Source organism: Rissa tridactyla, chromosome 4 (assembly GCF_028500815.1).
Source record: "Rissa tridactyla isolate bRisTri1 chromosome 4, bRisTri1.patW.cur.20221130, whole genome shotgun sequence".
In the NCBI taxonomy this organism is placed as follows: Eukaryota; Metazoa; Chordata; class Aves; order Charadriiformes; family Laridae; genus Rissa; species Rissa tridactyla.
Genome location: NC_071469.1, coordinates 84,095,825 through 84,109,506, shown reverse-complemented (window position 1 = coordinate 84,109,506; position 13,682 = coordinate 84,095,825). Strand labels below are relative to the sequence as shown.

The 13,682-nt window shown below is 44.5% G+C and overlaps 1 protein-coding gene across 3 annotated transcripts in view; it reads left to right on the top strand.

Moving 5' to 3' along the window:
• The window catches only part of WTIP (WT1 interacting protein), an 84,284-nt gene that overhangs the window by 57,679 nt on the left and 12,923 nt on the right, over positions 1 to 13,682 (top strand). For all 3 annotated transcript variants that reach the window (XR_008466019.1, XM_054199164.1, XM_054199162.1), the window contains exon 3: positions 1,271 to 1,338. Coding sequence is in view for 2 of the 3 variants with exons in the window: in XM_054199164.1 (XP_054055139.1) it covers positions 1,271 to 1,338 (68 nt within the window). In the remaining variant the exon portion in view is untranslated. The remainder of the gene's footprint in view (positions 1 to 1,270; positions 1,339 to 13,682) is intronic.

The window sequence follows — 13,682 nt, the reverse complement described above, 5'->3', positions numbered from 1 at the left end:
CAGGATCGGATCGCAGTGGCAACGTGTAAAAGGCACTTTCAAGCACTGAAAATTAATCATATTTTCCTCAACATTGTTTATGGAAACCGTGGCGAGCACTCCTGCCCCTCTGTGCTTGGCCAGCTGGCTCAGCTCTCCGGCCCTCCAAGTCAAACCCTCTGCAAAGATCGGCCGTGTTTATGGTGGAGCTGCCTTGGCAGGAGATGTCCAGGCTTATTCTGTGGCGTAAAAGCTTCAGCAGTGACCTGGGAGGGCTCATTTGTTGACCTGTAAATGCAGAGCCTCTTACCCTCCTCCTTGCTCCAGGTCTCTGCTGATGGCAGGCGGTTTGCAGCCTATAGTAGCCACCGTGCCCTCTGCTCGCCAAGGCTGCAAACGGCTTGTGGGAGCACCCACGTGTTTGGGAGCCTTGGCCAGTGGGACCCTGGCACGGAGTGGACATGAGGTGAGTCAAGATGAGCGTGGTTTCCCTTCTCTCTCTCTGCTTTACACTGATAAAATGGTGTTGCTTTCAGTGGAGCAGCTCTGGTGTAAGACAGATCTGATATGCCGTATCTAAAAACTGGTTGGGCTCGGTGGTTTCTGAATTCCTGGTTTAATCCTTCTTGTTGGGACTCTCTGGAGTCTGTTGTGTATTTCTTAGCTATAAAGGGAGCCATCAGTTAATGATGATCACAAGCTTTGTCAATAGAGTTCTGCAACCGCTAATGAAATGGCAAATGTTCAAACTTGAAAATGAAATCTCTTGGTTTCAGTATGATTTTTCCGCCCTTCCCTCCATCAGATGTGCCTTGTACTGCTTTAGTATCGCAGGGAGCTGTGGGTGTAGCTGCTGTGGCATTGATTAATGCATTCATATTTTTAAAGGTGACGGGGGCATCCGTATGCAGTATCCTGTGTTTGGTCCTTCAGAGGCAAACGTGTCACTGATGTTGATTGCAGTGGATGTGCACCTGCTGCGATTTCACCTGCGAAGAAAATTGTCTCAATTTACAAATGAGCCTTTTGCTCCCAGAATAAACATTTTTGGGTTTAGATTTCAAATTTTGCAGGAGCAGGCATGAGCTGGGTTCCATACCCTGCTCTTAGAAGTAGCATCTAGTTGATAAGGAGTTTGTTAGGGCAGGATGGAGCCGAGAGCCAGCCCCCCTGGTATGTGCAGGGGCGAGGGGCTGGGACAGGCGCAGCGGGCTCCTCTTTGCACTTTGTGCCGTGAACGGCCGGGTTTGGGGACAGGGCACGAAATTCTAACGGTACCATGTTTTGTCAGGGAGAAGACTACGAGGAAAAGCGTTCTACAATGTCAATGGCAAGGTGTACTGTGAAGAAGACTTCCTAGTAAGTAAGATTTCAGGCGTTTTCTATTGTTTTTAAACCAAATTGTTCTTTTTTATTGGCTTGTTTGCTTTGAGAGACGGTTTAGTCATCTGGGGCCTCCTGCCAGCGCTGGAATTGGGAAGCATTTACCACTAACTCCATAACGGCAGGATCAGGCCCTTGGTTTGAAGTGGTGGCTACGAAACCAAGTACATAACTGTCCATAAGCCATCACAAAGTGTAAATTATGAGAATAAACACTGGAGCTGCTCAAGCCTGGGACTTGAATCGCAGCCACAAAGCCTCGCCTGCCAAGCTAGAGCTCAAAGTCAAACATCTGGGGAATACCAATCATAACGAGAGGGGAGACGTTTTTGACTGGAGCACGTCATCGCTCTGCACAATGTTGCTTTGTTGCAGGCGCAGTTTTAATCACTGCCCTGCTCGGAGTGATGTGGAGCTGCATTGTGATTAGCTAAAAACTGTTAGCCACGGAGGAGCAACTAATTTTCTCTCCATGCGCCCAGAGCTTTTATAAATGCTTTACTTTGAGACTGAGTCGTGAAAAGAAAAATGAAGCTTGTTGCTGAGCTGTGTTGTTCCAAAAATAAAATATTTGTGCAATTAAGGGTGAGGATTGTGCAGTACACAGAGAATTATTTGATAAGTGGCAGACCATTTATAATTAAGATTAAGAGGACGGCATGGCTGGGAATTGAAATTAGAGAGGAATGATATATTTTAGCTTAGAGGATGATGAATTGGAGAATCAGTGTGTTGAATTTATACCACCTTTATTTATTGAAATACCATTCATTGCGAAGCTTGGGTCTTCCAGAACGACTTTTCATTTCTAATGAATATATGACCATGGTTTTTGCAAAGGAATTATTCAAAGTATATCCCACAACAAAAATGTTACTGGCAGTTCAGAGTGCACAAATGCATTTCTCATCAATGCAATCCATAAAAATCATGGAAATTCCTTTATATTTTAGGAAGGCCATATTTGCCTTCATGTGTTACACCTTTACTCTCAGCCTACCACAGCTGGAGCCTGTTGAAAAAAGCAAATTGTTTTTTGTGTGGATTTTTTGTGTGTTCTTGTTATAATTGAAATGTGTTACTGTTTCGTTTGCATTTTGGAGAGAAAATTATTTTTTCTCCATTGCTTTTCTCAGCTCTTTCTTTCCTGTGTTTTCTGCAGAGGCATGGGGAGAGGGAGAAGAGGTTGAGTGTGAGATGGAGGGGCTCAGAGCTTTGAGATTTTTATTTTGAACTGTGTTGGAATGTACTTTCCCCATGATCAAAACCTTTCATCCAGACTTAATGACATGATTGTTGTTATTATCTTGTAATTTCAGCCTAAACATGAGAATTTTAAATCTAAAAATGTCAATCTTTTGGAGAATATTCAGTTTTCAAGGGTGGGAGGGGAAACTTTATTAGTTCTTAGACACATTCTCTAGTAGCCTTCTGAAGGGAGATACATGCAGTGATTTTCCTAAGACTGAGGTTAACTGTGCAAATTAGGGAACTTTTGGGATGTTTAAAGCTCATATTTAAAAGCCCAAACCTGCCATAGGTGTGTCTTAGCAATTCCCTGTAGCACAGAGGGATGGGGGAGACACAGACCAAGGACTCACTGCTGCGTAGGTTAGCAAAAGTCATCAAATTGTGACATTGTCCCTGCCCGTGTTAAGCCAGCTGCTTCTCAGAAAGGGATTTCATCTTCTCTCAGCTTCCCCTGAGTGAACATCATAGCAAGAACACCAAGAATTGTCTTGTTTCCCTAATAAATAAAACAACTTTGCCTATTTTAGAGTTCTGTGAACAGAGAAGGCTGTCCAAAATTTTCATATTCCCGGGTCTTGCTCTTAACCACTTGGAAACACCAGTCCTCTCTAAAAAGAGGTGTTTTCAGTCCAAAGCTGATCGCCAAATGATTTTTCTGTATAACTGAGAATTTCAGTCTTTATGTAACTCCAAATCTTAGTGCAGCTTTATATATGGGGTAGGGTAGCAGGAAGTTAAAGATAGGGGAAGGGAAGGTGTAAAAAGAAAAATTAAATTTGCTTGAGGGTGAATTAGGCTGATCTTGTACTCTGTCCTCTGACCACTGCCATGCAAGTTTCGCAGGCCAAGGAGAGAGCACCAGCAGTTGTAACAGTCTGTGGAGGTGTCCCATAGCCCCAAATCCATAGGTCTCTCTGCAAGCCTCTGCCCTGTCCTACAGCAGCCCTGTGAGGAGGCGCTCCTGCCTTCCACCTTTCTCACACTGGGAAACTTGTCTCTTGGCTCCTTGCCACCCCTTTCTGGCCAGTAAGTGCCAGCAGGAGCAGAGTGGATCATGTTCTGGTCTCATTCTTAGGTAAGAGCATAAGAGAAAGATGATTTTAATTCAGGGAGGTAAACGGAGGCAGTCTACCTCATTGTAATTGTATTTCTGCTAAGAAAATACTGTCTCCTGTTGGTGTCCTTGCTCCTCCTTGGCTTTTGTTTGCCTGGGGATTGATCTGAAGGATTAGATGCTCCTATAGGTGTGGGAGCCTGGTCACAGCTCTGTGGAGTCGCAACTCCACAGCTTGTGGCCAGGTCATTTCAAATATGACACAAACATAACAGGAATTAGAAAGTGGAGCAGCTTCAGAAAATTTGGGCAGGAGATACTGTGCTGTCACGCTGGGGTCATTGGTGAAATCCGTGCAGCAACAATGGGATTGGAGGGGCCCATGTGTGCATGGCTGGGCTTGCAACAGCGGGATGATCTTTCCTGGACTCCCAGGGATGGATGTGAGGAGTCCATGTTCCATTGCTCACAGCCCCACCGGAGCAGCAGCGGTCTGAATGAGCCCCTCATTGCCCTCCCAGAAGGGGCCGAGCTCGTGGGAAGCAGCCAGCTTGCAAATGCGGTGCAAATGGGGAGCGGAGGGGGGGTGGCTGGAGCCTCCCCGCTACTGGGAGGAGAACCCGGCCCCTTCCCATCCTCAGCAGGCAGCTCAGGGCAGAGCTGGGGGCTCACTCTCTTGCAGAGTTCCTGTCCATCCCCTTTGCTGCCTCTGTGCATCCCGCAGATTTGCTGCAGGTGCTTCTTCCCCATCATCCCTGGCATCGTGCTGGGGATGTCCCAGGCCAGGCGAGACACAGGGGCTGCAGCAGGTCCCACTTTGGGACTGCCCAGGAACAACGATGGGCAGAAAAGCTGAACTGGTTCTTACTGTGAACCAGTCAATGCAGGAAAATTTTATGGAAGAATGGATATTATTTATGGGTTTCTTCTTACTGTAACTGTTAGAAATGTTCACCGTCCTACAGATGTCAGTATTTTAATTCTCCTGCAGTGCTGCTGTTTTCTGTGTCAGACCGGCTCCTGCTGGAGCAGTCTGAAGAGCTGTAGCTGATGGCTCATATGCCATACCTGGTTCTTTAACTTGCTCAAGACAGATCAGCTCTTTCTCTCTGTCAAAGGTGATACATGGAATTCACTGCAATATTATGTCTGATCCTTGAAGCCAAGACCTTGAGGAAAGCCATTATCTGATCGTTACAGATGTTTGGCACCTGCTGTAAGAGCAGGGCTAGCCCTCCTTGGCCAAACTGTGCCTTCCCAGGGTCGCCCAGCGCTGGTGCCAGCCACCCTGGGGTGCGTGAAACACCGCATGGGTCGCATTTTCTAAGAGAGCTCAGTTGTCACTTAAAGGCTAGCAAGTGCCAGAGAGCTTTGTCTACCAAGTTGTTTCAAAAAAATGGGTCTGTAAAAGTGTGCCATGAGGACCTGCTAGCGTCAGGCATTCAAAATCTGGCCCTTTCTTTGAAAAGTGCTTTTGATTTCTGGACAAAAGGTGTTAGAGAAATGTAGATATTATCATTCATTATGAGCAATTTCCAGTGCGCAGCCATAAAACTCTCCAAAGCGCAGATACACCCATCAAAACCTTTGGCAATAGCCGCAAGGTACATTCTTCTAGCAAATAGTTTTCCCACATGTTTGCTCTCACTGAGGGCACAGATTATCTTCCTCTGCATCAGGCAGCTTATTTTGCACATTCTTTCCAGGGAAGAAGTACTAGAAGTTTTTAGACCCACTTGTGGAGTGGTAGATGCCACATGCCACAGTCATCCTCACGAGAACAGTGCGGGCTGTCGGCGTGTGGGGTTGGGAATCGATGGGTGAGGGCTGTACGCCCTTCCCCCCAGAGCACACGGTGCACCTCTTCCTTCTTTGCTTAGTTTTTTCAGCCTTCCCCTTCCTGCCCTGATTAGCTGCACATTCCCAAGCCATACTGGCTAAATGTAGTGAACGAATCAGCATGTAAAAAAAAATAATCCACCAATAATTCCAGTGCTGCGTGAGCGTGGCGTAGAGATTGCCTCATGGATGCAATTTCCAGTAGGAGTCTTCGGTAGCGATATTGCATGTTCCTGAGTGTAAGGAGTAAAAAGAACAAAACCCAAACCCAAAACTTTTCACTGCTTTGCTTTAGCTCCAGGGAAGCTCCAGGCACTCTTTTTCATGCCACCTTAAGGTAGCAAGTCCAGCAACATCCAAGCCTTGCCTCAGCCCTGTTAGGATAGTTACTGCATGAAAGGAAGTAGAACAAATGGCAGTTTAATCCTTCCCTGAAAGCTCTCAGGACACAGACGGCTAACTGGCCATAACAGGGACACTGTTCCTGGTCAAGTGAACAAAAAATAAATGCCTTACTGTATAATAAATAATCCCAGTCAGATGTTCTTGTTCCATTTTGTTGATAAATTGCTGCATAATCATGGGTGAAGGAAAAATAGCTCAATAATTTTGTCTTTCCTTTTCAGGGCTTAAATATCATGTAAAGAAATTTAAAAGAAATTACTGTTTTTCTTGGAAAAAAAGACTTTTAAAATGTCACCAAAGCAGCCTGAATCTTAGATCTATTATTTCTCTTTTTTTTTTCTTCTTTTTTTTTTCTTTTTGATAGGCTTTTCCTTTTTCTCTTGAGGTAACGAACATTATTGAGTGGGGTCCAGTAGAGGTTAAGAAATGTGAGAATTTCCCTCCAGGGAGGAGATGAGAGGGAAAATGAACCTCGTGACAGATGTTAGTTACGTTGCTTAACGCACTACTGGAAGACACTCAGATGCTCTGGAAATAACCTATTACAGACATCACAAGCTGTAGTGCATAGCATTAAGGTCATCCAAAACTTCCCTTTTTAAGATTATCTCTTTCACTGGCTTATAACTTTGCCAAATTTAATCATTTAGGCTGAACTTCTTTGTGCCAGGTTTTTGCCTCCGGCTAACTTTGCTGTCATTAGTTGTTGAAAGTTTTGTCTGAAGCTGTTCATACATTCCAGTGAGTAAGACTGGAGGAAGGTCTGTCACTTTGCCCATAAATCCTCAAAGAGGAAGGCTCTGAAAAAGTTGTTTTGCTGATACCAACCCTAAAGAGAGACGTAACGCACTGCGGGCCTCTAGGAGGCTGTCGGTTGTACCCTCTCTGCCCTTCCCAGCCCGGAGGGTGGCCGGTGGCTGCGGCTCCTGTCGGGGAGAGGCAGGGGCTGAGGCTGTGGCACAGCCCCGACCCTGCAGGTGCCTCGTGAGTCTTCCTTCTCCTCTCCATCCAGCCAACGGGGGTTTTGGGGCCTTCTCTCCCCTGCACCAGTGACTGGTACGTGCTCAGGATGCTCTCCTCCTTGCTACAGCTGTGGTGTCTTTGCTCCGCAGCTGGCCGCTGCCATGCAAAAGTTGGCTACAGAGACCATACAGGGCCTTGTCTTACATCCACAACTGTAAAACTCTCAATGATTTTAAAAATGCAAAAGGATCAGGGTGTGCAAGACTGGTAGGGAGGTGATAAGTGGCAATGGTCATCCTTTCATGGGGGAAGGGGATAAGGTATCAACGGAGGACCTGCGGGGTGATGGGCAGCGCTTGCACCTTCATCTCCTGTAGCACCAAACACAAGATGACCCTGACCCTAATGTGGGCCCCTGGACATGCCTGCAATGTAAATATTAATACTAAGGAGGCTATTCTTCTCAGTTAGTGCACGTGCTGTTTTCCAAGCCTGGCAGTGTGGAAAATGGCCCGTCCCACTTACTGGGGCCGTAGGAAGATGGTTTCTATTTCGTATAATGGAAGCTGGTGTCAGCTGGAGTCAGAGGTTTGATTTTCCATCTCAGCAAGTGTAAATGTTTGGAGATCCCCCTTGGGAGGTGAGCACTGGGACTAGCGCATTAGTCAGAGAGCCCATTGCTCTTGCTCTCCGAAAAAACAGACTCCGTTGAAAAGGTAAATTATTAAAGTTGCAGCTTGTGTCCATTTCATATCTAATGGGAATCCCAGAGCAAATGGAATTCTAGATAACTTGTAAGGATGTTGTATTTAGGAGACTGCTATTAAAATGCATACTCCAGTCAGAGAACAGACAGACAGACATGGGTGTTTATTGATATGTTTAACGGAATGACGCAATCAAAGCTTGGAAAGGGATTTGCTGGATTATTCCTGGTGTACAGAAGCATAAGGAAGTCTGTGAGCATTTTCAAGGTGCCAGTGGCTCCAGGCTGGGACAGGAGGTGCTTTCAAGTTCCAGAGGCATTGTGAATGCCGAGCGTTGCCGTGCTCCCAAATACTGTCAGCGAAAACAAAGGCAAACAGATCAGAACTCAGCGCATGAGGGAGTGAAGTTCATGTTGTTACTTGTGTGTGTCTCACTCCAGCCCCTCCCTGCCAAAAAAATTTGAATACTTCCCTTCCGTAGTTTTTCCTAAGTTTGTAGTATGCTAGTGGTCCTTGTTTTATTTTGTAAGTGAAATTGACAGTAATGGTGACAAGTTAAGATATTCTGAACTGAGGTGTTGCATCAATCCTACAGATGGGCTTAAAATTCAAATTTCAAAATATTTAGGGCTAGTCAAATATTGATTGGCCTCTGCATTTTGGACTTGAATGTGAATCAGCATGAAAAGCGCGTAGAGCTGGCAGTTTGGGCTCACCTCTCATTGCAGCACAATACTGTGGGGCTCTATCCCGTATCAAGAAGTTACAAGTCCCTTGAAGCTGGTTGAAAACGTCCCATTGACTTCAGGCAGGTCTGGATTTTCTCTCAGGAATTCATCCTGGAAGACAAAATTTAAAACTGGGGCCCGTATAACAATGTTGGCACCAAGGCCTAGAAACTAAGGGTGAATGCTGCAAACGCTGCATGGCGTGGCAAAGGGCAGGGCTGCTAATGGAAGAAAATTGGTGTTTTGAAATAGGAGATTAGTTGGAGTCCAGAAAAATCTTTCGAGTCTATAAAAGAGCGATACACAGGCAGTACCTAGACCCAGGTGATAATGTAGATAAACATAATGTGATGAAATGTCAATGTATGAGTAAGGTCTGCATTCACTAAAAGGATGCTCGGCATTTCCTGAACTGGGTTACGATTGTTAAACGGGTCACAGAAATCACTCTCTGGGCTGTGGCAAAATAGACAAGGGAAGACAAAGATGGGGTTTTTTTCTGAGATGTATCACTATGGACTGGCTTTTGCTACTGTCCCATACTTTACATTTGGTAGTGGAACGTTTGGAAGAGCATGTTACAAAGTCCAGTTGGTTTCATGCCAGATAGTCACTCCCCTATTTCCTCTTGAGATGGTGATCCAAAAAGTCACATTATCCCATTTTTCTTAGTGTTACATTGAAAAGTAAATTACAATAACTGAAGCACACTTAAAAGAACTAGAGCTCTTTCTAATTATGTGTAACTCCTGCCAAACACTTGTAAGCAGACAGCATTAATTTTTGTCTATGGGAGAGTTAGAAAAAAAACATGTGAGAAAGTGGTGTGTTTCCACTTCTGTAGTAAACGTTGGTATTAGTTGCTGTTATGTTTTGAATTGAAATCTTTCAGCAACTGTTTTGAATAAAATCCCAATGATTTTTTTTTCCCCAGGAAGATATGTTCTCATGTAGAGAGTTTCTTTTGCAGTGTACGTAATAGATGGTAGCAGTGACAATCAGTACCCTGCAGCGAGAGTATAGCGCTGTGCGATATGAAGTGCTGTACAGTGCGAATCAAGTTAACAGATTTTGGGCTGTGTGATATGATGCAGAGGTAAAGTTGTTGCTTCAGGCTTTTTTCTTGATCGTTGTCACTGCAAAGCTTCCACAGGAGTTGTTTAAGGAAGCTCTAGGTAAGAAAATTGTTATTGGCTCTTTATTAATCAGACAGAAAGTAGCCTTTGCTGAGAGCTCGCACATGGGGCTCTGTGGGCGCTCCAGGAAGCAAATGGCTATTCCTTTCTCAGAAGCTATGAAGTGCCTGCTGAGGGAGAGTTAGCTGCCAGCTGGATTCCTGATTTTTGGCAGAGTTTTGTGCATGGCCAGGCCAACTGTTACCTCTGTGCGGAACATGAAGTCCCTCCTTGCCCTACCCATGTCCTTCAAACAGAGTGAAGTGGAAGCACAGAAGCAAGATAAGCCGCTGTGGTAGCATTTCCTCGCTGGCAGTGAGACAGCGTGAAGCAACAGGATATGTGAAAGGGTCTCAGCGAGATGAAGAGTAAAGTTCTGGACTATTTTCCTTTAGTTTAGTCTCTGCCACCTGCCATGAGGCTCCAATATCTTTGAGCCTGAGAAGGCCTCATTTTGTTCAGTTCAGTTTAATCGCTGCATTTAAATATGCGTGTAAAAAAACAACAACAAAACCCCATCTGCATGAAACCAAATTTGATATTCTCTCCCTCTCTTAACGTGATCCCATGAATTTCTTGCATTGTTGTGTCTCATGTACTAAGGGTCCCATGCAGAGAGCAAACAATAAAGCAGGGAGAAGACAGATGCTCTGCTAATGGGAAACCAAGGAGAAGAGAGGCTGTGAGGGATTACAGGCAGCCTGGGGTTGGAATACATTATTAGCATAGCACCCAATTCAGAAATTAGTTTTCAGAATTAAATGCCTGAAGCATTTTGGCAAAAACTCCCGATCATCCTTCTTAAAAGCCCTTAAAGCATAAAAGAGTAGGAATCGCAAGTCTAGGCTGAGCAATCGCATGCGGTGACTTTTGTGGTGCTGTTAACAGTGAATTGTAGTTTTTATGGCTCCATACCATTACTGGGGCAGCGACTGCCGCGCCTACTGAAATGTAACCCACTCGATCTGCTCACCCAGACCTTCAGCAGGTTTTGAACATCCTCATCAAAGAAGAAAATGGGCCTGAATGGGATTCCAAGGTCTGTTTCCAGGAGGAAGGTTTTGTTTTGTTGAGTGCATAACAGCAGGGAAGTGCATCAGCCTCTCCTCAGGCATGGTTAGGCATGCGGAGGAGAGGCAGCGACCTGTCTTTTCAAAGATCTGACATTGCCTAAGGTAGAAACTTCGGGTCCTGAAGTCTTTTTCAGGCATGCTATTTTCTGAATGTTTTTGCTTTTGAAAAATCATGATGAGAACATCAAACTTTAAAAGACCCTGGGTAGACAACCAAGAGCGGTTACAGCACTGAGGGCAGACAGGAGAAATTGTTTCTCATAGTACTTGGTGGGATTATCCTCCATGCATAATTGTTCATTATATGCTCAAAATTCATTGTTAATTTCTTTTGGATATATTGCCCATTAGACAGAAGAGTTATAAACCCCAAGATTATCACAGGAGGACACTAATAGGCCTAAATATTTAGGACAGAAGGAGACTTGTTTTTCCTCTTACATTGAAACAAAGGCTCTTGGACAGAATCGTTAGAGATTTTTTTTTGCCCGTTTGATAATCGAAGTATAGCGGGCAGCAAACAAAAGTAAAGTTCAGCCAGCCAAGTCTTCTACTTTATTTTTACTCTTCTGTTCTAACATAATTAACATATTTCTCAAGGTTTATTTAGTTTCCCAGAGTCTTATTATATATAAGTATCAGTGTGGAGCTTGATTACAAAATCTTGATTCATGCACATAAATTGAGATTTTATTATCCTGGGAGAGAAGTCAAGGACAAGGTAAACATGGGAGAAAACAGTTGGGACCAAACTAAGAAATCAGGAAAAATAATATACCAGCTTTTCAACACGCACTTGTTTTCTTTGCATCCTGGTAACTAGCATCTTACTTCTGGGTCTCAGAAGTGAAAGTGAAGGGTAACACTTCATTTTCAGCTTTGAATTTCAGAGCTGTTCTTTTCAGAACAACTTCTTTCAATGTTTTTATATATGCTTAATGAGCATCTATAATGAATATTTGGGAAAGTTCAAAATTACACTTCTTATTTGTCCTGGGTACAGACTGTCTGTAGACTTCTGAATTTTTCTGTCTAGTTTGAGATTGGCCTGTATTTACATCATCTGACTGCTGTGCCAGCAAAATATTTTTAAAAAAGACAAACTGGCACATATGAAACCCTTATAGAGTAAGGCTAGAGCTGAGCCCGGTACCGCTTCCATCCCGAGTGACACTGTATGTATAAAATCCCATGCGTACAGGAAGCCTAGCTGGGATTTGGCTTCTCCAGTGGGGTCTTGCCTCTCAGCCTCTACTGCTTCACTGGTCACCTCAAGCTGTTTCTCATGTCTCCAGATAGAGAGGGAGAGCTGGTGCGCGCAAAGCCTCCTTTTTCCCCCTCCAACTATGTCAGTAATAAAAGAGGGTACAAGTCTGTAGAGCAGAACCGCCTCTCGTCTTGCAGTTAAGTACTTTGCAGGCTCTGGGGGCCAGTGCTTCTTCCCCCCAGCCACGCTGGGCGCCCACCCTCGGGGAGGCGCTTGCCTGTGCTGAGAGATAACGAAGAGGCCATTCTGCATTGTCTGCCGTCAGGAGCAAATCACGACTTCTCTCACGTTGCGCACACACAAGATTTGTGAAGGTTAATAATAATCAGGTGCTTCAAAGAGAGAGGTTGCCAATTTTAATTAGTATTTTAAGACTTGGTTTGTAAGCTCGGCTTCTAAACTTGAAAACTTATCACAACAGCCCTGTTTGAACTCTCCAAGTTAGGAACAAACACTGCAAAGCAGAAGATGGCAGGTGAGCTACAAAAATGTAGAGAAAATCATTCATTGTTTACCTTTAAACAGCAGTGTCCACAGTACTGCCGTCATGTAGAAAATGTGCTGCTGAGATCCCAGGCTGTGACTCCTTTACAGTTGTAAATCGATGTAAAACAGAAGCAGAGCTGACTCCAAAACCCTGATCTCACTGAATCAGGTCTCCAGTTTCCCAAGTCTCTGGGATCGATACTATGGTCAGAAAAGAGAAGAGTGTGGTGGGAAAGAACAGCTCCCCGAGCCCATGGAATATTTTATCACTGCTATTGGACTTACTGCCATTTTGCAAAGTCTTCTTAATTGGGTAATCCAGTTCTGAATGTGTTTGACAAATAACAGTTCTCTTGTTAAAAACAAATCATGGTTTTAATTTAATAGGGTTAGTCATATAAAGAGTGATTTTGTGTCAGCAAAACCTTTCTTTCTGACAAACAGTGTAATTTATGACAATCTCGTTGGCAATAAATGACATTAATCTGACCACTATTCCATTCTGTTCCTGGGGAATAATGTTCCCTCTTAATCAATAGCTGGGTAAATGCTCCTTTGCATTCCTTATCAAATGACAGCCAGATGGTACTGGTAAATTCATTCCAGCAGGATTTTAGAATTAGCTGGGTTTGTGCTATTGTTAATCCTCCACTGTCTGGGCCACTAGGACCTACCCACCTGTTTCCAGTAACCCTCGAGTTCGCAACCTCAGGAAATAGTCTGGCCAGATGGTTACTCAGATGCAGCGCAGCCAAGAAGCATCCCAAGCAGTGAGACCTTTTTCTGCGTCAGTAAGAAGGAAAAATCAAAAAACCAGTATCTGGCAGAAATAGCCAGCTAGGACTGCCCGCCTCTGGATCTGGTCCTCAGCACCCTGGTCTCTTTTGAGGAAGTTTCAAAGTTTCTTAAGATTGCATGAGCAGCGTTCCTTAGTGGGGGGTGAATTTGGAGCTGTGACCACTGCCATAGCATCATGTACTGACTTTCTGGGCCCATCAAGGTGTCTGTCTTTTCCTTCATGATCACTTTGTTGCATAGCAACAATAATTTTGTCTCCCACCTATTGATCTGAAATAACATGTAATCCCCTCATACCCATAAAAAGGAAAATATATGGCAGCTCTAGGCTGGGCACCACTGGCTTTTGAAATGAGGGGCCAGTTAATCCCCACTAAATCAAGGTGGGGAGAGAGGAAGCCGTGAGCTCTGTTGGGCTGAGGCTCTGAGGATGCATTAGATGCCGGAGCCAGTTAACCTGTGCTCTGGGAGAGGAGTCCACTTTACACTCATCCTCCCCATTCCCTTCTGTCATGTGCAACTAAAATACATTTCAGGTGAGCTTTGCTACAACCTGAACTGCTGAAATGAGCAT